This window comes from Schistocerca serialis, chromosome 10, assembly GCF_023864345.2.
Source record: "Schistocerca serialis cubense isolate TAMUIC-IGC-003099 chromosome 10, iqSchSeri2.2, whole genome shotgun sequence".
Lineage (NCBI taxonomy): Eukaryota > Metazoa > Arthropoda > Insecta > Orthoptera > Acrididae > Schistocerca > Schistocerca serialis.
Window position 1 is genome coordinate 17,500,780 of NC_064647.1, and position 26,030 is coordinate 17,526,809.

Consider the following 26,030-nt stretch of genomic DNA (forward strand, 5'->3'; position numbering starts at 1 on the left):
TGGCATAGGGATGGACTGAGATGTTAACGTGTCATATTTATGGTGAATAGTAATCTATCCTTTTCCTGCAGTTTACGTTTGTTTGGCAAAGGGTTCAAACATATAGAAGCACTCGGGCTTTCTCTGTGTTCTGTCTCAGATAGCATGTGAGGAAAATAAATAACTTCTCTTGCAGTTCTGTATCAGTGTTAAATAAGGATAAATGTAAAATAATGACTCTGTGTGCGTGTGTGTGTGTGTGTGTGTGTGTGTGTGTGTGTGTGTGTGTGCGCGCGCGTGTGTGTGTGTGTGTGTGTGTGTGTGTGTGTGTGTGTGTGTGAGAGAGAGAGAGAGAGAGAGAGAGAGAGAGAGAGAGAGAGAGAGAGAGCTAGCTGTGTAGTATCTGCTTATAAGATTAGTAGCAAATGTCTTGAGTGTATCACATTGTATATGCATTAATGGGTAATAGTAAGAAGTTATATGAAATATGGTGATCAGGCAAAACATTACTAGGAAAGGTGCACAGAAAGCTTAGATTTGTTGAAAGGGTGCTGTGATTTATGTCTGAATAGGAAATCGCACATGACGCACCAGTGCAACCATTTATGTCACTGTAGATGTTTGTAGGTCCCAAAGTGTGGCAAGTGTTGATGATGTACTCCTCCAGTCCGTGCACACACAGTGATCATTTGAAGAAATGTCAGTCAGAATCACTGCTACTTCTCTGAATTACAACAGCTGCTGTTCTCCTATTTGGTATCACAGTTGCGTGGCAGTCTGTATTCTGTGGAGTTATGTGCTCGTTCTCACGGCCAGGAAATCTAGAAAAAATGGGGGAACTTTTTCATCTGGAAAAAGTCCAGCAATTTGTTAGAATTTTGGGAATTTTTCATTGTTTTAATTTTCAGAACAATTTTTGTAGTTTTGACTGATAAAAACTGATATTCTAACAAATAATTTTACTGTAGCCCACTCCTGCAGAATAATACTGCAGCAGTAAAACATAAACCAGAGAATCACACTAAAGCAAAAGTTAAGACTGTGAAAACTTTGTAAGAACAAATTGCTTTCGATGAGAGTGACATCACAGGTGTTTACATTTCTAACAAGCTCTGGGAAAATATTGTGAATGGTTATTTGAGAAGCACTGCTTTCAAAGTAAATTTCCTTTTACACAAGACATGTGAGAATATGTGATGAATTAATTAAATTGTGAAGTGTTTCACTGTCATTCGAAACTTAAACATTTTGAGAGCCAGCCACTTTAAAAAAGACCAGCCATTTATGCCATTATTTAAAATTTTAATGGTGCGTTTGTGTTTAACACATGCTAAAAAGAGACCAAGCTTCAAGGTTAGTTTTTCATATTTATTTCAGTTCTTTCGTAGATTACAGATTATGCAAAAACAATGGCAGAAGTATGATTATCCTTTAGAAAACGAAAAAAAAAAAAAAAAAAAAAAAAAAAAATTGAAGGATGAGTTCAGCAATTTCACACGTAATTGGATTTCCAATGAAAGGGTCAAAGTTTTCTCACATGTAGGGGGATATGTCGCAGTCGTAGCAATACTTGTTTGCTTCTTTCCTGCTCATTTTACAAGTAAATTGTCTCATCTTCTCCGTACCGTGCTCCGAATATCTGCTGTCTAGGTTGTGTGACACAAGCTATAATTAGTTAACGGAAGTGCATTGTGCAGCACAGTCTAAATTTCACTGCTCCGAAAGCTACTGTGCTGTACGTGCTGGAATTCGTATTTATACTTTTGTAATACCAGTATATACAATGTTTATGTTGCCCCACAGCAAAGAGCTTTCCAGAACGCATTGTTTTCTTGCTGAATTTTGTTTCCTAAAATGCTGGAAGTTCTGTGCTGGTGTATAAAACGTTTACCAGTCAAAGAATTGAAAAGTTTTACAGCTTCGAAGGAAAATATACTGGCACTTAACAAGGAAAAATGTACTTTCTCTCAGGGTATAGTACATTTTCACCCAGAAAAAGTGTATTTTTAACAGGGGAAAATCTACGTGGTTTTTTCTTATTTATTTATTCCCCCCCCCCTCCCAAATTGTCCGCATGTACACCCTGTCGTAAAGAATTTAAATCCAGAAGCTCATTGAAATAATGGTCCTGATGCATCTCCATAGTGCTTTGAGTCATGAAGCAAGTGATGTTCAGTGTGTGTTCGCTGCATCCTGTCACTGCAGTTATAGTATTGAATAACATTACACAACTGCTCTGCACATGTCGCCCACAACGTAGCTGATGTTAATCAGTTCCTGTCCTCAATGTAGATAATAAAGTTCGTGTTAAAGTACAGTCTGTCTGCAAAGGAATGTCCCGTTTCAGTGGTATATTATAACAGTTTTTTATACAAATATTCAGTTCGACCTAAAATACAATTCTTCCCACACTTTGGGTAATAAGTCCAGAGCAATGGAAGCAACAACAGCCCCTTCAGTTTTGTGTCTCAACTCTGGCAGATCATTAGATAGTGGCACAAAGCAGACAAGATCTTTTACAAAGCCCAAAGGAAAAAAATCACAGGGGTCGAGGCCAGCAGAACAGTGTCCTCGTCATATCAGTTATTAGCACCAGTCCAGCGGTCAAAGGCTTCGATGTTCGACTGTGCTCGTACAAAAATGTGCCAATGGATAGGGGCCCGATGTTGTTGCCGAGTGAAGTTTTCGGGGTCACCTTTTAACTGATGAAAGAGCCGTTCTGGTAACATATCCAGATAAGCTACCCCTGCTATGGTAGCTTCAGCAGAACAAAATAGTCTGAACACTTGACATTGGGACACACCACAGAAAAAGTTTAATTTTGGGATTTCGCATGTACTTCCATTGCGTAGTTCTGTACATCTTAATTGTCACATCGGATAGGTCATCTGCAATCACTTTGTACGGTCCACGGAATTGTGCAGCTAGCTTTTTAGAATGACACCTTCTTACGGTCTCATCAAACAAAAGAAGCATCCTAAATATTCTTCGATTCTCCAACTCTTCGTGTGAGCTTTCCTGGTTTCCTTAATTTCTTTTATCCTTTCTCGTGCTACTGGATGTGCTGCTTGCAGCATTCTAGTTGGCTGATATACATAACAGTTCATTCCTCTGTCTTTATGACTCCTGGAATGTGTACTTGTCTCCCATAAATTTATGCCAACAATGTATAGCCATTGCTACTGTGAAAATATAAGTAATTGGATAGATTAGTTTTCCACATCTTTCATTTTCTAACCTTCTATTTTTTGCAATACCCATCCCACCTGTACCACATACAGTGCACTTAGCTTTCCGCATTTATTAGCTCGTGCACGATGTTACAGCAGTATTCTCTGTTTCTCGTATTACTGTATCTACCGTGTTTAAGCTCTCAGATTTTTGAATCTTGTCCACTGCAGTCTATAACGGTCAGTCTTTCCGTCTCCTCCTGTCCGGTAAGTCTTCCTCTGACCAGAGGTTCTGCATGACTCCTCCAAACTCTACTCCTTTTCCTAAACCTTACCAGTCCTCCTCCTTCACCGCTCTCCCTTCCCCTTCGACCCTTCTGCTAGGAGAAGGATCCTTCACTGCTCTCCCTCCCCCTTCGACCCTTCTGTTAGGAGAAGGAGCAAGTGGCTCCAAAAGCTTGCAAACTGTAATACCTTTTTCATGTGTGTTCTCCTGCCACCACATGATGAATAAATTTTTTTTCTATCCAGTTACTTGTTTGTTTCAAAAACTGATTATTTTCGTTGATACTTTGCTACTGTGAGGCATATTAAATACAGAAACAGTATACTGTTCCCATATATTCCAAGTACAGTGGTCCTCTCTAACGAAGTGTCATAAGTATTCCACCAGTGTCCTACGAGTTCTCTAGGGCACCCCGTTTGTCAGTGAAATGCTGTCGTCACAGTTTTCTGGATCCTTAATAACTTATGTACCCTCTTCTCTGTGTGAACTTATTTCTTTGAGATTTGTAATAGTTCCTAATGTGTTCCTCTTTTCATGCCTTTCCACTAATTATAGTTTTCTATTTGGCCTAAGTTTCTGTGCATCCTCTGATGACTGCCTAACACTAGTTCGACCTTTTCCTCTGTGTCTAGTTCATTTTATTCACACGTTCTTAATTTTCCCTAACCACTCTGTGTCTCGTTCTTTCGTGCCCTCTACATCGTCTGACCACATTCGGCTCAATGCAACAATAACATGCATCCTCATTGTGATGCAATGTTGCCCAGCTCCCAGTAATTTTACACGTCATATGTCCACTTTTCTTGTAATTATTTGGTTTAGGAAGCCTAATATGTGCTGTAATAGATGTTACAATATACAGTCTTCGGTTACCTGACATCTTGTCACCTCGATAACAGACGTGAAAATGCTGCAAGGCTTCAAGCAAACTCGGAGTTTTCTCTCTTACTCCAACTCTGTGCAGACAGTGCACACCACCGTACTCGGAGCGGGTACGAGTCGAGTCGACGCCCGTCCGTGGCAACAGGTGGCTCATGTGCCAGTGACGTCGGAGAGTAACACAGTCGGCACGCAAATTCCCTGACTCGAGACAGTTCCTAATGTCCCGTCAGAAGGCACCACTCTATGGACGACGTGTCTGCCAGCTTTCTCTCATTCATTTGTCATCGAGGCCACTAGAGTGTGCCATTCCACCATCCACAAAGTTAAGAGTACCGATCTTTTAACATCGGTTGTGATAGTTTTGTTTTTTGACAAATTAGTTTTGAAGGTAGAAATTCGGAGAAATTTTTTTCTCATCAGCATAACTGGAGTTTATAGTTTTTCAGTTGTAAATTGAGCGCAGATTTAATGTAGTGGCATTTGGAAAAATGGCTGGAATATTGCAATTGTAGCTGTTACTGAAGTCCTAATGTTTTTATTTATCACATTTAGAAATATTATCTCCGAGAACCTCGTGTGTATACGTTGTGGCGTTTCGAGGTGATCGAGTGTATCGGTTCTCGATGCTGCATTTTTCTGTGCACTGTTGCATATAATACGTTCTGTACAGTGAGAACTAGCTCGTCACACAGTTCCTAGTTTGCAAAGTGTAACCAGTTTTAAACACCGTGCAAAATATTAATACTGGAAATTGACAGTTTAGGACAGCGTTTAAAATGAATATTTGTAAAAATAGTGATTGGTTGTGTGGCTGTGAATTTAAAAATGCATTATTTTGCTTCCCACGCCTGTATGATGTTGAACCCTTGTGGACAAAAGTGAGGGTTACAGACGTAAACCATCTGAGTACCAAAGTGTAAAAGCACGAATCTTCAGCTGCTCAAATACAAAATAGCTGAACAACCGAGTAGTGCATCGAGAAGGAAAATTGCCGAGAATGACGTGTCCGAAAGAACAGACGTCACACATTTGTATAACCGATCTGCCATGATGGGCACTGAAATCACAACCTTCAGTGCAGATGCACATTTACATTCAATCTCCAGCAGGAATCTAAATGTAGTGAGTGTGGACGACACAGGTGGGGGCTGTGGATAGGCAGCACTAGGTGGGAGTGCAGGTCAGCTGAGATAGTCTGTGCATTTGTGATAAACGGTCTGTCCGGGTCACACAGTGGTTAATGCGACTACCTAGTAAGCGGGAGATCCCAGGTTTGAGTCCCAGTTGCGTGCACATTATCCCTCGTCACAACTTATTTTGCACAAAGTCCTGATACGACTGATATCTTAGTACCATCCCCGTATGTTTATTTCTCCTCCCTCCACCGTCAGTTTGCGTAGTAGAAGAAGTTGGGTGTAATAGGTCTGGGCTAAATATATTTCTGTGGTTCCTTCGAATTGGCCTTAAGGGATCATGATAAAACTGAATTGTTATCAAACCCTGACTAATTTTACTTCTGGATTGAATGCAGCATTGAAAGATAATTTGGGTAAGGCAACTGTTTTCAAAGGAACCTTCAAAACTATTCAAAGTGAACTTTTCCAAATTATGTTGGATGTATACCAAGAAGAAATTTCAAAGCAAATAAGGAATCATAATTTTTAGCTGTTATAGCAGATAAAACAAACAGATCAAACATATTTCAGATGGCTGTTGTATACTGTTACGTATTGAGACCCAGAGGTTCTAGAGTTTCCTATCTCCTTCTGAACACGGTGCACAGATGTTCGCTGCGACTTTGCTAGAAGAATTGAATAGGCAAAAAGACTCACCAAAAATTACTTGCACAGACCTGTGATGAGGCATCTGTTATGGCTGTTTCCTCGGGTGGGGTACAAACTGTTGTGTAAAAATTGTCCTAATGCAGAATGTGTACATTGCTATGCTGATGAAGTTAATCTTATAATGAGCAAAGCGGTATCAATCAATTGCAGTATGATTTATTTATTTATTTATTTATTTATTTAGAGTTTTCAGAGAATATGTCCATTCTTTTCATAGAGTGCGCAGTGGACCACTATCCTCGGTGACTTAGTGAGAAAGCATTTCCCTCGATCTTGTCCAGTGGATTTTTCGATCTCAATTCGTAAACGCAGTTCATTACTCCAACAATGTATAAATCACATACTGGAAGGTGATTCTATAAGAAGTGAAACTACAATTTACCAGGCTCTTCGCCATAAAAATGTTCGTTTCAATCATATCTTAAATTATCAGTGAGCACAGACATTTGCCTGCAGGGGAACAGCAACTGTTATAAATTAAAATTGTAGAGCCGGCACAAGTTGCATGTAATTTTTTATTTATTTTACATGTTTCATTTGTCCAATGCGAGCACCCTCAGAACTTATGTAGCGGGGGCCACACGGTACCCGTTTCAGTTATTGGTTGGAATTTTCTAGTTAAGTTATGCCATTTGTCAGAGTTCTGTTTGGTCAGTTACGGTACGGAGAATCAATGCGTGCTGGCCCATAAGATCATTTCGACATTTAAAATAAATGTTATCGAGATTTGAGAAGTAATTGGTATCACCAGTGGCATTGAATCTGTTGATTACTAATGAATCTACTGATTTATCAGTGAAGAGAATGAAGTTGGAATAGCCTGATGTGAGTAGAAAAGAAAGGCAAAGGTGGTGTGCAACGTGATTGATGTTATAGATCATTGTATTTTTTCACATCATCTTGTAGCTGCTTCATTGTTTTTTCGTGTTAAGTTCCCCTTGTATCTTTTTAAGATATCCTGAAGATACCTTAAAGGAAATGTGTTCGTTGTCATCATTTTTGGATAAGCTGAAACTATATTGTTAACTATCTTTTATCTACCTAGCACAAGAATGTAGATCATTATCTGGTGCAGTTAGTCTAGTTGAGTCTGACAACTAACAGCCCAGGGAAGATGTTCACTAAGTAGTCTAAACTGTTGAAGGTAATTCTCACAATTCCCTTGACATCGGTCGAACCGAAAGGCTGCTTTTCAACTTTGAAAATAATAAAATTATTCTTACATAACTCCGAGTGAGGAAAGGTTGACGGCCTCGGCGATGCTTTCCGCCGAAAGAGGTCTCGCGATGCAGATTACAGACTGCAATTGGTGTGTGACTGAAGAGTTTGTCAGTGAAAAATGGAATGGCAAAGTTTCAATACAAGTAAGACAAGTTCGTTAAATGATGAGTGTGTTTCAGTTCTACTAGAAATGTAGCTCATTCAATAGTTTTTCTAGATAGTTGATAAATCATAGCATGCTCTTTGCTACAGATATTTTTCTGTCAGATATATTTCTCACTTTTTTCAGGATCATAACTCGGATTTAAAAAATTGAATTTTCTGGCATTCATACACACGAATTGTCAGGATGTTTAAATCGTAACAAATGTCGAGAAGCGAGGCACCGATAAAAGAATTTTCTTCCTTGTAACCATCTCGTATAAAAATGTAACATTGAAACTTTGGTGCAACACCCAGCTTCAGATACCACTGGCTACCACTGATGTATCAGCATTTGCATTAAGATTTCTGGGTTTATATACAGTGTAAAAAAAATATTCCTCTAGTTCCAACCACCATTTCAGTAATCTCGGCAACAGACCTTCGACACCAAAAGTCCGTGTCAGTGGCTCGTGATCTGTTACTACGGTAAAATCTTCCTAAATGTGTGGTCTGCACTGTTTTGTGGCCATACAATTGCTAAGCACTCTACCTTAGTTTCAGCCTTATCTAACAACCGTGGGGCACAGTTGACTGGCAAATCTGAATCTATCTCCCTTCGTGACAGAACTGCTCCGAACAGTTCTGCGCTGGTATCTGTAGCACCAGTGTTATGGTTTCTTGAAATCAGGGTAGCTCAGTATGGGAGGATTTACTAATCTCTCAGTTCCTCAAATGCTGCTTGTGGCAGATCTCCCAGTTCAGCGATTATACAATGGATTCACAGTATTAATATTCAGCCACCCCTAAATATCCTTTAAATCCTGTAATGGATTTCAGAACTGTTCTCCACCTCTTCACATTATGCTCACCTGGCTCCACATCTTTCTTTGTTATTTTGTGTCCTAAGAATATTACCTCTTTCTCAGAAATTCACACAATCTGGTGTAACTTTAACCTAGGTGCCCTTAAACCATCCAATATTTTCCTGCAACTTCTCATCACATTCCTTTACTGAACTACCTTAGCAAGTTACGTCATCCGAGTACATTGAAACACTTTGTCCCATGCAATCTTGCCAAAGCAACATTCACTAGTCTTTGAAATATATTTGATGCATTCTTTGCCCCATTGGCATCCTTTTGGACTCTTAGTGCTGATAATTTGCAGTGAATGCTGTGTTTTCCTCTATCTGCTGAATCTATTAAAATAGTGGAGAAATACTTGGCTTTCCCCAGTTTGTCCAGTATCTCACTTATGTTGGGGATGGGGAAAGTTTCCCCCACTGAGATTTCATTCTATATTTCCCTATCCCACAGGTGTCCGTGGGTACTTTTCAGGTTCTCTGAACAATTATATCCCCATTAACCATTTTCTCAATTTGCTCCTGTAATACCACCTTTTGTGCTTCCAGTATTCTGTAGGGATGTACCTTTCCTTTGTTGTTTTGGCAATATAGGGAATGCATGCCTTACCATTTATGTGAATGCCAAATTGTCACCTTTTAGATAAAATACCTCACCATATGCCATACAATTCATATCAGTCTTCTTTATCCAACTGACCATTCAGATCATTTCTCTAACTTGTGCAGTGAGATTTCCTTTTGTGCTCATGCCGTTAATTGCTCCCTGTGTGGCTCATGTTGGTGTCACTTTGTCTTATCAGTTCACCTAAAACTTTCACTGTACTCAGATTCCACTTGGCCTCACTTGTAATTAGTACACTGAAAATATATTTCCCTTGCTCTAATAGTACCGTAAATTTGGCTGTATGCACACTTGGCATTTCTTCTTGTTTGGGAATAATCTTTTTTTTTTTTTTTTTTCATTACTGGGATTCAACCCTGTTTCTACACACGTTCTTATGTTTTTCTTTGCTATGAGCTACTTTCACATCACTTTCTGATGCCCCACTAGTTTGCCTTATAGGTAACTCATAACATGTCGTCTCACAACTTGCCTTTAATTTGCATTTTTAACTTTTCCTTCACCATTCTGTGATTTACACTTTTTCATCTTATGTCTGTCATGTGGAGCTTACCGTCGTATTCATAGATCCTTTTTGCCATCTACTTTTCCTGATTTGCGATTATTGATGAAAGCTGGATCCATCATTACACACCAGAGTCGAAATGGCAGACAAAACAGTTGACAAAAGGCTGGTAACAGTCCACTGAAGAATGCAGAGACCATTTTGTCAGATGGTGAGGTGATGGTCACTGTTTCTTCGGATTCCCAAGGATTACTTGGAAAAAGGCACAGCCGTAGCTGGACCTGTTTATGCTTCATTGTTGCATCATCTGAAACTTGTGTTGGTGGAGAAAAGACCCAAGTTTAACCACAAAAAAGGGTCCTTTCACCAGGATAATGCACCATCCCACCCATCAGCGATAACAATGGTGAAAATGCATGAATTGGACTTTGAATTGGTTCCTCATCCACCCTATTCACCATACTTAGTCCCAAGTGACTTCACCTTGTTCCCTTACTTGACACTTTGGCTTGCTGGGAAGAAATTTTCATCAAATGAGGAAGTGATAGTTGCAATCAACAAGTATTTTGCAGTGGGATGAAAAAGTTGGTGGATCCCGGGACCAAGTTTATATCCTTCCAAGCAGAATATGTTGAGAAATAAGTTGAGTTATTTACGAAACAAACATTTTTCTCGCTTATTTTAAATGACTTATCAAACCGACTTCATATGTGCCCTGATATCTATTGATAACTGCAACTGACTTCCTAATTTGTAGCAATATTCCACTGCAATTTTGTTTCTTGCTTCAAAATCTGTGACTCTTAACATTTGGGCATTTTGTCACAGTAAGATGTGTATTCCTCGTGTAACACACTCTTAGTTTTCCATTTCACTTGTGGGCACAGCCCCTAATTTCTCATTGAATTGGGGTCTAGCCTTTCACATTTTTCACAAATGGTTATCTTTTTAAGTCTGCGTTTGTGTGACCTGGTTTGTCACAGTGGTAACAATATTTCTGAGAGCCTTTTGCTTCTTCTGCCTTCACCGTCTACCCTCGTGTTCCTCTTTGACTTTCCACAGTCTCTAGCTGTGTGACCCATCTGCACTCAGTGTCATCATCTTCCCTCTGTTACTTAGAGTTTAGACTTCCTTCACTCTCAGGAATAGATCCTTTTTCTTTCACGGAGAGTAGGGCACTTTCCTCTCACAACACCTCTTCTGCTGTGGTGCCTAACCTAATTTAATCGGCGTGCCTTCGTACAGCTGCCCGAATCCTGTCACTCGGCAGGCCCTGCATGGAGCGATCCTGTCCCAGTATCCGCACCAGTCTCGATGCACCTCACGGTTGTGCTGCCCGTGTCACTGGTGACGGCCTCTCTGAATGATTTTTAAACTTCATCTATCCGATTAACCGATGATGCAATTGCTTTCCCTGTGTGTTGTCTGGCCTGACAGGCCTACACGCATAATAGCCTATGCTGCACTTATCTGTATAATTTTCTTCCCCGATTATATTCACTCGATTCTAGTTATAATTATCCCGGACAGTTAATTTTGCTGTAGCTTTTGCCATAATTTTAGACTTATATTGTGAAGTAGCAATGGTTTGTCATCTGACTGGACTACTTGAAATCCTGCATTCACATTGTCTGTGAAATCCCTAAGTTTGGAGCTCCACTAAATGACTTATTTAGTAATACAAGAATATCCTTCGCACTGATGCCTTTAACATCTGAATTAGTAGCTGAAGCCAGCTTACATTAATACGGTGTTATATGTACAGTCTTAAAACTCTTATGTCATTGCTTCCCTGAAGTGTGCCGATGCTGTAGTTCTGCTGATTTCTTTTGCAGTTCCTTCAAGTATTTCTTCCTCTGATGGTCCCTCCTGCGACTTGCCTGGCCCGGACAAAACCACCGAGAAGTCATCTACATCTACATCTATACTCCGTGAGCCACCTTACGGTGTGTGGCGGAGGGTACTTATTGTACCACTATCTGATCCCCCCTTCCCTGTTCCATTCACGAATTGTGCGTGGGAAGAACGACTGCTTGTAAGTCTCCGTATTTGCTCTAATTTCTCGGATCTTTTCGTTGCGATCATTACGCGAGATATATGTGGGCGGTAGTAATATGTTGCCCATCTCTTCCCGGAATGTGCTCTCTCGTAATTTCGATAATAAACCTCTCCGTATTGCGTAACGCCTTTCTTGAAGTGTCCGCCACTGGAGCTTGTTCAGCATCTCCGTAACGCTCTCGCGCTGACTAAATGTCCCCATGACGAATCGCGCTGCTTTTCGCTGGATCATGTCTATCTCTTCTATTAATCCAACCTGGTAAGGGTCCCATACTGATGAGCAATACTCAAGAATCGGACGAACAAGCGTTTTGTAAGCTACTTCTTTCGTCGATGAGTCACATTTTCTTAGAATTCTTCCTATGAATCTCAACCTGGCGCCTGCTTTTCCCATTATTTGTTTTATGTGATCATTCCACTTCAGATCGCTCCGGATAGTAACTCCTAAGTATTTTACGGTCGTTACCGCTTCCAATGATTTACCACCTATGGCATAATCGTACTGGAATGGATTTCTGCCCCTATGTATGCGCATTATATTACATTTATCTACGTTTAGGGAAAGCTGCCAGCTGTCGCACCATGCATTAATCCTCTGCAGGTCCTCCTGGAGTACGTACGAGTCTTCTGATGTTGCTACTTTCTTGTAGACAACCGTGTCATCTGCAAATAGCCTCACGGAGCTACCGATGTTGTCAACTAAGTCATTTATGTATATTGTAAACAATAAAGGTCCTATCACGCTTCCCTGCGGTACTCCCGAAATTACCTCTACATCTGCAGATTTTGAACCGTTAAGAATGACATGTTGTGTTCTTTCTTCTAGGAAATCCTGAATCCAATCACAAACCTGGTCCGATATTCCGTAAGCTCGTATTTTTTTCACTAAACGTAAGTGCGGAACCGTATCAAATGCCTTCCTGAAGTCCAGGAATACGGCATCAATCTGCTCGCCAGTGTCTACGGCACTGTGAATTTCTTGGGCAAATAGGGCGAGCTGAGTTTCACATGATCTCTGTTTGCGGAATCCATGTTGGTTATGATGAAGGAGATTTGTATTATCTAAGAACGTCATGGGCTCTGGGGATGGCATCTGCTTCGTTTTACCTGTTCCACATTCCCCATCACCAATCTTCTTACCGTACACAGTGTGAAGGACCAATTCCGATAGTCTTTTGGAGGTGTGGCCCGTGTGGTGCAATCGAGCTGTCGATGACAGTGTGGACTGAAGCCTACTGAGTTATCTGTAATGGAGGAGAGGAAGAAAGTCTTGAGGATGCTTAGAACAGGTGATTCTGGAGTGGAGACGAGAAGTTGTTGGCTTTGTAGGAAGTGAATAAGGGTGCAAAAACTAAAGAGGTTGTATGGATAAAAAAGAGAACATTCTTTGGAGAAGATTTTCTGAGTGAAAGAACGTGCTCTGAGGAAGTTCTTTATATCGTATGAACAAAATGTTCAGAGCATATTTTCTGATGAGGGAGTTCATTCTCACTATCTCGCCACCTGCTCGAATCTGTTCTCCGCGTTGTGTTGTCTGCACCGGGCACGGAACGTACTCTTTATCTTGCATTTCGTTCAGCTTGCTGAAATATGCAAACTATTCAGTGTACAAATATGGAACTGTAGCATCACTGTGTTTGGGAAGAGTTGCATAAAATTTCATTTTGTTTTCACTTTTTTGTGCGGCAACAGATTATTAAGAAGATTACGGATGGTTTATGAAAATACATTTTCTGATAATCTTGACAAATTTTCGACATGCAGGGAACTTTTTTTTATTGATGTTAGGTGAACGCATTATGCGAATGAAATTTTAACAATACGTCACATTATCGTCTACTCCGGATTGTAAAACGAGTGTGTTCTGACACGTGGTAATCTCGATTAAATGGCACATAATATTCTGTTGGCACGTCAAGTACTTAAGTGGTCATCTTGTGGTTTTGTTATGAGAAACAGTTCACTAGGTTTGTAATAAACCTGTTTTTAATTTTTATGATTTGCCTACTTATTTCTAGCATAGCAAAATGGAACATCTGTGCTGTGCGAAAATATGATGAACATCTGAAAAGGTCAATGACATATTTGTCTCGTTTGTACCTGGTCTTCCCATACACCACTCGGGAAAACTTGGGTCTCGTAAATAGCACAAAAATGTTTTCATTTTTTCTTCATGATATTTGGGAAATAAGTTCACCACCCTAATAATGTTTTTACTGTTAAACCCATATAAACTTACACAGTTACTCTACTCAATATGTCTTCGGGTTACGTATATGTTTCTTTTTCCATCTGAGCAACATAGATTTATTAAATTTACTAAAAAAACTTGGTAAGACTTAATGTCTGCAGAATTTAATCAGCCTGATTTATGTTACAGAGCTCATATCAAAAAGGGGAGAATTTTCACTGCTCGTGAGAAACTTCGCTGTGTTTATTTATATGAAATCGGAGAATGTTCTTCATGTTGAGCAAGGTTACCCACTCATTTACTCAAGCTGAGAACACACTCAGGTGAAGTACATACTCACTTTGTTTTATTTGTGTGAACTTGAGAATGTTCTCCAAAATTCATAGAATTGAGTACTTTCCCCATGTTATTTATACAATCCGAGGATTGTGAAATTAAGAACAACAAATTCCAGTAGCTTTATATCTTTGCAAATCATTGCGGCCGCACCTCTCTACCCCCCCCCCCCCCCCCCACCATGCCATCAATTTCCCCAATTTCTCTCCTACGCCACCACTGTCCCTACCCATCCCACCATGCTGGCACCCCCCCCCCCCCTCCCCCTCTCCGTGCACGGTCGCTCCTGCCACACCTCCTTTTTCACTTACCTAAAGATTTTTTTTCTCTGAGTAAATATGAATTTTCATGTACGTTATTAGAATTTTGTAACAATCTCTCTCTCTCTCTTTCTCTCACTCTTTCTATTTCTATTTGTCTAGACAGTTCCAATTCTCTGTGATCACATGAACCAAAGCATGCCAATTTCTTTTGTCCTGCACTTTCTCCTGTAGGCTTTCCAGATTGGAGCAGATTACTTCTGTGATGCGATTGATTCATTTCACCTTCTGAAGTCCTCTTCTTCTAGTGCCTTTCCTCACCATTAGAGTTTTTTGCAGTGAAACATATCTTCTCATGATGTCTCCAAAGTAGGTCAGGTTTTGTTTTAGCATCAGACCTTCCAGGGAGTGCTCTGGTTTTATTTGCTCTAATGTTAACCTATTCATTCTCTTTGAAGTCCACGGGGCTCTAAGGAGTTTCCTCCAACATCACAACTCAAAGCAGTTTATTCTTCACCATTCGTTCCACATTTGTAATGGTCCAGGTCTCACATCTGTATATAACAACTGGAAAGACTGTAGCCCTTACAATATGGATCTTTGTTGCTAAAATTATATCTCTACACCTTAAAACCTCGTCAAGGTCTTACTTTTTATCAAGCAGCGAGCATCTCTCGATATTGTGGAGACGCTTGCTGCTTGGTAAAAAGGCAGTGTCAAAACTTGATGAGGTTTTAAGAAGTGGAGATATACTTAATACTGTTGTACAAACATTCACAGTACAGAAGGATCTCAGTTTGTCACAGTAACATCAGTGCTCCCGTTCCTGTCACAGGGAGCTGAGTGTCGAAGGGTGCCGAGGTGACCCCAGAGCCACAGACGGGCTGACCGAGCAGATGCCCAATCTCGTAATCCGCGGCACGGTCCACGCTGAGCTACAGCCTTTCTACTTCGAGGCACTCGAGGATGTAGGGCCCGGCGAAGCAGACGAAGCGGTGGACGACCGTTCGGAGAGTGACGAAGACGGCGACAGTGATAGTAGCGTCGGCGGCAGTGACAGTGAGAGAGGTTGAGAGCACTATATCTGTATGTATAAAAATGATGTGAAATTTATAGGAAAGTACAATTCTCAGTACTTGTCAACATAAGCGGAAACTGTTTTGAAGGAATATAACAAATAATTTTAGAAATGTGTAGAAGAAACAGTAATGTTGTTTGAATACCTGCTGTAATAATCTGCAATAATGTTTGATTCTTGTTGTAACAACAATGGATTCACAATGAAACAAATTTTTTAAATGATAAAATGGCTACACAGATCAGGTAGCAATTCATAAATAGCACTGACAATGTTTTTTTGCAGTAAGTCGAATTTAAAAACTTCTTTGTTTTTATAAACCTGTGAAACAATAATAAATGAGGACTGCTACCTTGTTATTTTAAGTGTTAATTATATTTATCAGGATACTACTAGATACCATTTTTAAATATTAAATTTCATTTGGAGGAACCACTTTGTGATTAAAATACACGACAGACTCTTTTACGAATGAACCACACATCACTAGTGTAATACTGTACAGCATTTATTATTTGTTACACAAACCAGTTTTTGGCTGATAAGTCACTGTCGGGTATGAAGATAAGTAAGTGGTAAAGTGAAATTGGTTGGATCAAAGATTTTAAAGTAGTCCATCTAAAGAGTATTTCTGTTTCCAGAGGTGAAAAAAAATTAATGTTACAAGAAGGAACAAATAAAGGATTATTTCAGTGTAAATGTGGTGTAAGATTATTTAACTTAAATAAAATATGTGAAGCATTATCTGGTGAACTATAGACCATTAAAGTAAAATTTACTTTGTATAACCACAGCTGCGTAATATGAGTATTATATCTTGTCTGTTTGTAATTTAGGATGGATTAAAGACAAGATTATTTTCTTCAGCTGCATGTTTGGACTATGTCACTAAAGAGTAATGTTAAATTATTTTCTTCTACGTACAACCGTTGTAATTTGTGTAACGGCATCCCGTGCACGGGAGAGCAGTTCCCCAGTGTCCCAGGCGGCAGACGCAGCTGAGGAGGGGTCACGTGTGCTCGTGCTCGGTGCACAGGGTGATCCTAACTTGTGGCAGTCAGATGTCAGATTTGCCACAGGTTCTGGAAATCGGGGAAATTCCAAACACATCAGGGGAATCTGAACAAACAAAACACTGGAAAAATCTCGTTTTCGTCTCAGTAGATGAAATGGTTTGTTTGCTGAGGTGTCACACATCGTCGATGGCCAGATGTGGCTGAGTATGTGTGTGCACTTCTTCCCCACTCCCCCCCTCCCCTTCCTACCACTCCCCTCAGCTCGCGACTTTTTGTCGCCAGCCTAGGAGCTCCCGACAGGAGGCGTGAGGAGTGGTTTGTTCGGATCTGATTCTCAGAGACTGTAGACGCAGTGGCCTTAGACAGTGGTCGTGTGTCGAAACAAGGCCCCGGGAGTAGGCAACATTCCATTAGAACTGCTGACAGCCTTGGGAGAGCCAGTCCTGACAAAACTCTACCATCTGGTGAGCAAGATGTATGCGACAGGCGAAATTCCCTCAGACTTCAAGAAGAATATAATAATTCCAATCCCAAAGAAAGCAGGTGTTGACAGATGTGAAAATTACCGAATTAATAAGTCACAGCTGCAAAATACTAACACCAATTATTTACAGACGAATGCAAAAACTGGTAGAAGCCGACCTCGTAAAAGATCAGTTTGGATATTGGAACACATGAGGCAATACTGACCCTACGGCTTATCTTAGAAGAAAGATTAAGAAAAGGCAAACCTACGTTTCTAGCATTTGTAGACTTAGAGAAAACTTTTAACAATGTTGACTGGAATACTCTCTTTTAAATTCTGAAGGTGGCAGGGGTAAAATACAGGGAGCGAAAGACTATTTACAATTTGTACAGAAGCCAGATGGCAGTTATAAGAGTCGAGGGGCATGAAAGAGAAGCAGTGGTTGGGAAGGGAGTGAGACAGGATTGTAGCCTCTCCCCGATGTTATTCAATCTGTATATTGAGCAAGCAGTAAAGGAAACAAAAGAAATGTTCAGAGTAGGTATTAAAATCCATGGAGAAGAAATAAAAACTTTGAGGTTCCCTGATGACATTGTAATTCTGTCAGAGACAGCAAAGGACTTGGAAGAGCAGTTGAACGGAATGGACAGTGTCTTGAAAGGAGGGTATAAGATGAACATCAACAAAAGCAAAACGAGGATAATGGAATGTAGTCGAATTAAGTCGGGTGATGCTGAGGGAATTAGATTAGAAAATGAGACGCTTAAAGTAGTAAATGAGTTTTGCTATTTGGGGAGCAGAATAACTAATGATAGTCGAAGTAGAGAGGATATAAAATGTAGACTGACAATGGCAATGTAAGCGTTTCTGAAGCAGAGAAATTTGTTAACATCGAGTATAGATATAAGTGTCAGGAAGTCGTTTCTGAAAGTATTCGTATGGATTGTAGCCATGTATGGAAGTGAAACGTGGACGATAAGTAGTTTAGAGAAAAAGAGAATAGAAGCTTTTCAAATGTGGTGCTACAGAAGAATGCTGAAGATTAGATGGGTAGATCACATAACCAATGAGGAAGTATTGAATAGGATTGGGGAGAAGAGGAGCATGTGGCACAACTTGACAAGAAGAAGGGACCGGTTGGTAGGACATGTTCTGAGGCATCAAGGGATCACAAATTTAGCATTGGATGGCAGCGTGGAGGGTAAAAATGGTAGAGGGAGACCAAGAGATGAATACACTAAGCAGATTCAGAAGGATGTAGGTTGCAGTAGGTACTGGAAGATGAAGAAGCTTGCACAGGATAGAGTAGCATGGAGAGCTGCATGAAACCAGTCTCACGACTGAAGACCACAACAACATGTGTGCACTTGTTGTGTCTGTGTGATTGTTTGAATGCGTGTGTGTGTGTGTGTGTGTGTGTGTGTGCGCTCTTGTTTTCTGACAAAAGCTACGGCTGAAAATTTAGTTGTGAGAGGACAATTGTCTTTTATACGTCCTGTCGGTGCCTCGGCAATCATCTTTACAGTGAGTTGCTACCTATCCTCATCATTATCAATTCTCAGAGTAATCGAACAAATTACCTGTCGTGCGGACCGATCGCCCCAGTCTCATTTTGTCGACACGCTGTCTGCGGCTCGTGAATAGCTGGATTTGTGTGGGTACCTGTAACGGGTGAGGCTCGCCGACCTGAAGCCGCTCGGTCCCCCCTGGTGTGCGAGCCCTGCTCGTCAGATCTACTCCCACCGACCCGCCCGCAGGCCGGTCAACTCCTGTGCGTGGTTTAAACGCAGCGAATTTTCACGGTTTATCCGTGGACCGGGACTGCGGCGCTCCTTGGCGGGCCAGAGGCCACGGGCGACGGATTTCAGGAACTGCAACTGTCTCACCTCAAGCACATTGTACAGTGTCGCGTTTTATAGACGTTTTATTTATTCTAGTACATTTTGGCACTTCAAAAGTAGGTAACATATTAGAAAGTACGGACAATGAGAAGAAGAAAATTGTGTCAGTCGCTGGTAGTTTGTATGCCACTTACTCGTGTATTTTTCGAAATACCTGTAAAATAATAGATATAACGCAGTGGCTAATAATTGACAATAACGAACGTAGTAGAACCGACATTGTATTGGTGGTCACCTACAGTGCTGATTTACACAATTCTTCCCCTTCTTATACACTTCTTTTGAGAGGCCTACTTTTTCTGAGGTTATTTCCAAAGTCAGTGAACTTATTTTAAATCTGTCTTGCGACTCTGAGGAAATGCGTACTTTTGTCACCGAATGTGTTTCATTTCATTGAAATGAAATAATATTGTGGTCTTAATGAGACACACGTACCGTGTGGCTTGCTTTCTCCATCTAAAAACAGTTCATTACAAAATATATTAATGTTAGTACTTAAGATTTTTGCTCACATTGGGAAACGCCATCTGCTTGCAAGCTTTTTTAGATATTTCCTCATTTACACTATTATTTCTTGTACCACTGTGGCAATGACGGGTTGTCGACTTAAGTTTTAACTTACCCTCGATACCTCAAAATTTGTCAGGGAAAAATGCTAAAACTTGTGTGGAAATCGGGGAAATATCAGGGAATTTCACTTGGGGAAACTTGTGGCAACCCTGGTTGTGGTTGGCCAGAAACTAGACTAGTATGTCTGCCCTCACGTTCCCACGCACTCGGACATCGGGCCACTGTCACACGTGACTGACCGGCAAATCTCTGTACTGCACGACTCGACTAGCCGGCCGGCAGTTTCTTTCAAACTTTGTCACGTGCTGATAGCGCTGTCTCACAGGATCTGTGTCCTCCTCAGAGATTACTCGACTTCTGACACTGTTTATGCCCCTTATATATCCTTCCGGGCCGATAACAACGTGAAGCACGAACGAGATTAACACTCTCTGGTGGCCATTCTGTGTGTCACAAAGAATCGCGGCTCTAACACACACGCACCACTGGCCGTCACGAAAATAATTAGTGTTACACTGTCATCCGGCCACGTCTTCTGGACACTTCACTTCAGTCATCGGGCAGCGTATTTCAGGTCGAGATGCAGCATACGATTTAGAGGTGGTGTCTTACTATAGTTCAATTTACAACAGATTTGATGATGGAAAAACTGTTAATGAAGGTGAATTTGTTAGTAATTGAATTTAGTTTGTGTTCTGAAACTGGTTCGGAGATGTGCAGAAATCATCTGACACCCTCTTCATTGATTGTAGCAATATTATGAAGAAGATAGTCACTCTTCACCATGTAGCAGAGATACTGAGCTGCAGGTGGGCACAGCCAAAAGGCTTTCAGAAAATGAGCTTTCAGTTAACAAGGACTTTGTTGGAGGTAGAACACACACACACACACACACACACACACACACACACACACACACACACACACACAAATGCAGCTCACTTGCACCTGAGGCCACAGCCAGAGACTGCAGTCACGTTCATATGTTTATCAGTTGTGTGTTTTCTATCTCTGACAAAGGCCTTGTTGGCCCATAGCTCACTTTCTAATATTCTTTTTGCTGTGCCTATCTGCTCCTCAGCATCTTTGCTATGTGGTGAGTAGCAACTATCATTGTCATAATATTGATACATTCCATTCTGGATTCTCTTTATTGATTGATCTCTTGAAATCTGCCAGTAAGATAGTTTAATGTTAGATGGAAAGACATTAGTTTCATGTGAGATGGAAAGTCATAATGTTGTCAATGTACTGGGAAGTTTATCTAGGAAGAGGTCCAAGATATTACTTGTTAGTATTATACTTGTTGTACGAGGGGGGACCCAAAAGAAACCGGACTCCGAGTTCGCTGTCACTCGTAGACATAAAGGTTCTCACACTAGATGGCGTTAGTACAGACCTCCATGAAACAGCTGTGCAGATGGCGCCAGTGTAGAGCTGAACGTGCAAGTCTGGTATTGTGTTTCTCTCACTGTTGGTGGGTTACCTCTGCAAAGTCATTATGGCAACTTTAAAAGAACAAAGAGTGTGTGTGAAATTTTGTTTCCTGCTTAAAAAAGCTGCAATGGAGACACACCAAATGCTTCAGGAAGCTTTCCAGGACGACGCTATGAGCCGCACACAGGTTTACGGGTGGTTTGGGCGCTTTAAACATGGTGAGATGTGTGTTGAAGACCGAGTTCATTCTGGACGCCCTTCAACATCGCGAAATGAGGAGAACATTGAAAAGGTCCGCCAAAAGATCAACGAGGATCGTCGCCAAACGATCGACCAAATTTCAGCTGAGACAGGAATCAGTTGGAGCTCGTGCCAGCGGATTTTGAGTGAGGATTTGCACATGAGACGCATTGCTGCTAAATTTATTCCGTGCCTTATCACACAGGAGCAAAAAACCATCTGCATGAATGTGTGTCAGGACTTGAAAACAGAGACTGCACGTGGTCCAGACTTCTTGAACATAGTCATTACAGGGGATGAGAGTTGGTGTTACAGGTATGACCCAGAAACCGAGCAAGCGTCAAGCCAATGGAGGACTCCCAACTCTCCCAGACCAAAAAAAGCGAGGCGAGTGAGGTCAAATGTGAAGACGCTGATCACTGTCTTTTTTGGTGTTCGTGGAATTGTGCGCCGGGAATTCGTACCCCCTGGCCAGATTGTTAACCAGCACTTTTACTTGGATGTTTTAAGGCGTCTGCAAGAGGATGTGCAGAGGAAATGCCCCGAACTTTGGTGATCAGGTGACTGGTTTCTGCATCACCACAATGCTCCAGTACACACGGCCTTACGAATGACCCACTATTTGGCATCTCAGAGGTGGTCTGTCATTCCTCACACTCCGTATTCGCCGGACCTAGCCCCGTGCGACTTTTTCCTATTTCCACAAAGTAAAAACAGCTTCGCAAAGGGCACTGGACAATATCACAGTTGAAGAGTTCCAAACATGCTTCCAACAGCAGGAAAAGAGACTTGACAAGTGCATCGCATGTAATGGAGAGTATTTTGAAGGTGACTGAAGTAATTTTGTAAAAAGGTTCATCAATAAATTTTTTATGACAACAATCCGGTTTCTTCTGGGACCCCCCTTGTACACTGATAACTGCTCTGTGGAAATCAAAGTATCTTATTTACTGATTATATATATATTTTTTGTTTGTTTTCATTATTTGACTAGGTGACAAGCTTGGTGTTGCCCACATACATATTTTTTACTAATCAGACTTTTTTGTATACAGTGTTTGAAGCAGTGTGATTGGGGACATACACAAAGAGACTGTTTGCTTCACTAACACAGGAGAGAGCCATATAAAGCTGCCTGTGCAAAAAGCGACTGACGCCAAGGTCCACACCCGCATCACGCAGCATCTGGTGTTGTGTTTTGTTTGTGAATTGCACACATTTAAAGGGAAGTGATAAACTGATAAGAATAAGTGGGATTTTTGGTGTAAGAAGTCCCTCGTCTGTGCCGATTCCCGTCAAATTTTCTGTTTGTACGATGTTACATTGGGGACGAGTAACTTAAAGCCTGTGTGAGTGAAGAGGTCAGAGGTGCGACATAATGCACAACACTCCCGATCGGAGTTATGTTTCTTGAAAGGAACTTCCAAATAGCTAGTCAAAGCCTGATGTTCTCAACCCGAAGTGAGTCTCACGTCGTGATCTTTATTGGGTTCTTCAGATGGCATAGACCTGTCTATTAGCCATTCTGGTGTAATCAGAAAGACTTGACTGTTTCCTAGGCATTTTTATTTGTAAACAAAATGAAATTGAAATGTAGTGAGTAGGAATCCAAATAAAAATGCAGATTTAACAAACTCATTTTTTCCTAGCAAAGAGTATAAATAAAACCTATCCAATGAAGTGCACCAATGTTGTTTTACAATACACAAAGCAAAATCTGTAAATCTGGATATCCTAGCCAAGCAATTTCGCAGTTAGTCTGTATTCCTAAAGACGAGATTGCTGTGCTTAATTCTGTCACTGAGGTAAACTTCCTCTCGCACATCTGTAGTGGAGTTAACAAAAACTAAATCGGTTCTCTGGCGTACTACACTGTAATGATTAACACCTGGACTACTAAGCTGCACTGACAATTTTAGATAAAAGTTTGTTACAAAATGTATATAGCGTGTTTAAAAAAGTTTCAGATACTTCGACACGTGGTAGTAATCATCAAAAAAAGAAACAATAAACACTGGTCTGCAAACGATATTTTCTGAGATAGACATGTTTATAGGAATGGCTGCGCGATGCTCAGTTGTGGTTATTAGCACTGTCATCGCATTGGTGCCCTGTCAAATGTGTCGGCATGGTATTATGTTGTCTTACCGTTAAGTGATCCGCAGCCAGTTGTGTGGTTAGAGTTGTGTTGTAGGCTGCATTAGTTTTCATAATGTTCGAGTGCTTATTGTCATTACAGTCAACCCTGGGTATGTATCACGGTGTTTTTCTTCTTCCAAATGCGGATTCACTTATGTATTTACTGTTATTGCACTGTTTGTATGTGCAAATGGTATAGTACATTTACATTTTCTCACTTACACCACTTGTTAGCAACGGTAGTCTGCTACTCGACAAGTCAACTGGCCGATACGATATTCTGCTACTGTGTAGCAAATGGAGATAGCCTGTCAGCTCCTGCCCTCTATGCTGAAATGCATCTAAAGTGCAAAATGGCTTCCGATAAGCTGTTAGACAGACTTTTCCGGCGCCTGAGGGACACAGGTATCCTTGTGCCTCAGAAGACTGACAGTAGAAGGCCCCACAGAGTCTGAATACCTGACAAGGAGGAGCTTGTACTATGTTTGGTGGAAGAAACCCCTGGGACTAGTTGCCATGATTAGCTGCAGCAGAAGGCATGTCTCATTCTCTTATCTGGGGAGTACTTCATGAACAGTTACTTTACCCATATCGTCTACAGCACATTCAGGCCCTAAGGCCACAGGATCATCACGACAGATGGTGGTTCTGTCAGTGGCTGTTGCAGAAGTGCGCCGCAGATCTACTGTTCACATCAGAGATTTTATTTACCGATGAGGCATGGTTCACTTGAGATGGTGTTGTGAATTCCCATAACCAGCATGTATAGGCAGGTGTGAATCCTCAAGCGCCAGCCGGAGTGGTCGAGCGGTTCTAGGTGCTACAGTCTGGAGCCGCGTGACTGCTACGGTTGCAGGTTCGAATCATGCCTCGGGCATGGATGTGTGTGATGTCCTTCAGTTAGTTAGGTTTAAGTAGTTCTAGGGGACTGATGACCTCAGAAGTTAAGTCCCGTAGTGCTCAAAGCCATTTGAACCATTTTTTGAATCCTCAACAATTCAGGAAAGAGGGCATCAGCACCAATTCTCAATCAAGTTATGGGCAGGTGTGCTTGGCATTAGATTAATAGGGTCATAAGTGCTACCACAAAGGTTAACTGGAGCGTATCATCTGGACTTTCTCATTAATGTATCGCCTACCTTGCTGGAGCCTGTGCCATTGCATCAACGAATACAAATGTGATTTATGCATGATCTCCTCCCCCCCCCTCCCCCCCCCCCCCCCCCCCCCCCCCGCCCCACACGCACATGCGCACGCATGGGGCTTGCTGCTCTTTGGTGAGTTCATGCTTGGCTACCATGTGGCCCCAGCCTTTGCAACATCTTCTCCCTTCCGTGCTGGATGTCTACCCTCTTGCTGTGCGTTTTCCCCTCCCTTAGGGAACATGCCTGGATTTTCTTTGGTAGTTCTTTTAACAGTTCTACTCCCTCTTCGGTTGTGTGGGCCAACCTCCAATGGCTCTCTGGGACCAAGGGTTTGCAAGGTGACAGAATGTAAGATTCCTGTCGAGCTGGTACGGTGTCTCGAGTCTCGCAATTTACTAACCACTGCACTGTGTGGCTTTCGAGCGCACCATTCTGTAGTTGACCATCTCGTCACTTTGTCCACCTGTGTCGTGAATAGTTTTCTGTGGAAATCCCAGACTGTGGCCGTGTTTTTCGATTTGGAGAAAGCCTACCACACCTGCTGGAGGACTGATATTCTCCACACTCTCTACATGTGGGGCTTCCGTAATTGCATGCCCCACTTGCTTCAGGAATTTTTAAAAGTTTGAGTTTTCAAAGTAAGTGTGGGTTCTGCCTTGTCGGACGACTTTATCGAGGAAAACGGTGTGCCTCAGGGTTCCGTCTTGAGCGTCGTCCTCTTTGCTATCACCATATACCCTACAATGGCCTGTCTACTGCCCTGCACCTCTGGCTCCCTACTTGTTGACGATTTTGCCATCTATTGCAGCTCTCCACGGACTCGCCTCCTCGAGCGGCACCTTCTGTGATATCTCGATTGTTTTTACTCGTGGAGCATCAACAGTGGCTTTCGTTTCTCACTGACACAACAGTTTGTATGAATTTCTGCCGGTGCAATTGGTTTCTTCTATCGTCTTCACACCTCAGACCTGTTTCTCTTCATTTTGTCGAAACTACGAAATTCCTGGCACTCGTGCTCAATAGGAAACTTTCTTGTTCGTTTCACGTGTCTTTCCTGGCTGCCCACTGCAGTCTCTCAATGTCCTACGTGTCCTCTGTGGTACTTTCCGGGGAGCAGATCGGAACACCTCCGTGTGTACCGGTACCTCGTCCATTAGAAACTAGACTGTGGGTGTCTCGTTTATGCATACCCTTCACCACTTTGGTTTTGTGTGGCAGTCGATGTTCACCTTGGCCTTCATTTGCCTCGTAAGGACACTACTCCGGCCTCGCCCTATTGCATTCGGTATCGTGACCTTTGCACAGAACTTCGAATTAGTACCTCAGTGTACACTGACTGCTCTTAGAGTGACCGTGGTGTCAGGTGTGCCTTCCTCATTAGCACCAACATTTTTCGGTTTCAGCTTCTGGAACACAGCTCAGTATTTACAGCACAGCTCTCCTCCCCGTATGAGACAACGCAGTACATCTGGCGACAGAGGCTTTCCGATTGCGTCATCTGCTCAGAGTCTCTCAGTGCCCTTCATAGCCTCTGTGTGCTGCAGACTGTCCATCCTTTAGTGCGACGGGTCCACGGAAGCTGTCACTCGCTCACTCCTGACGGAGCCACCGTCACGTATACGTGGGTTCACGGTCTCGTCGGTCTGACAGGAAACGAGGCCGCTGACGCTGCTGC

At 41.8% G+C, this 26,030-nt stretch overlaps 1 protein-coding gene across 14 annotated transcripts in view; it reads left to right on the forward strand.

The window, feature by feature from the left end:
• LOC126424950 (uncharacterized) overlaps positions 1–16,140 on the forward strand; it is a 311,907-nt gene extending 295,767 nt beyond the window's left edge. For 11 of the 14 annotated variants that reach the window (XM_050087818.1, XM_050087817.1, XM_050087820.1 and 8 more), the window contains exon 8: positions 15,199–16,140. In XM_050087818.1, coding sequence (XP_049943775.1) covers positions 15,199–15,436 — 238 coding nt within the window. In that variant the 3' untranslated portion in view covers positions 15,437–16,140. Of the gene's footprint in view, positions 1–13,956; positions 14,091–15,198 lie in introns of all 14 variants that reach the window. The other 3 variants (XM_050087823.1, XM_050087821.1, XM_050087824.1) reach the window with 2 other exon arrangements.
• Positions 16,141–26,030: the final 9,890 nt, after the last annotated feature.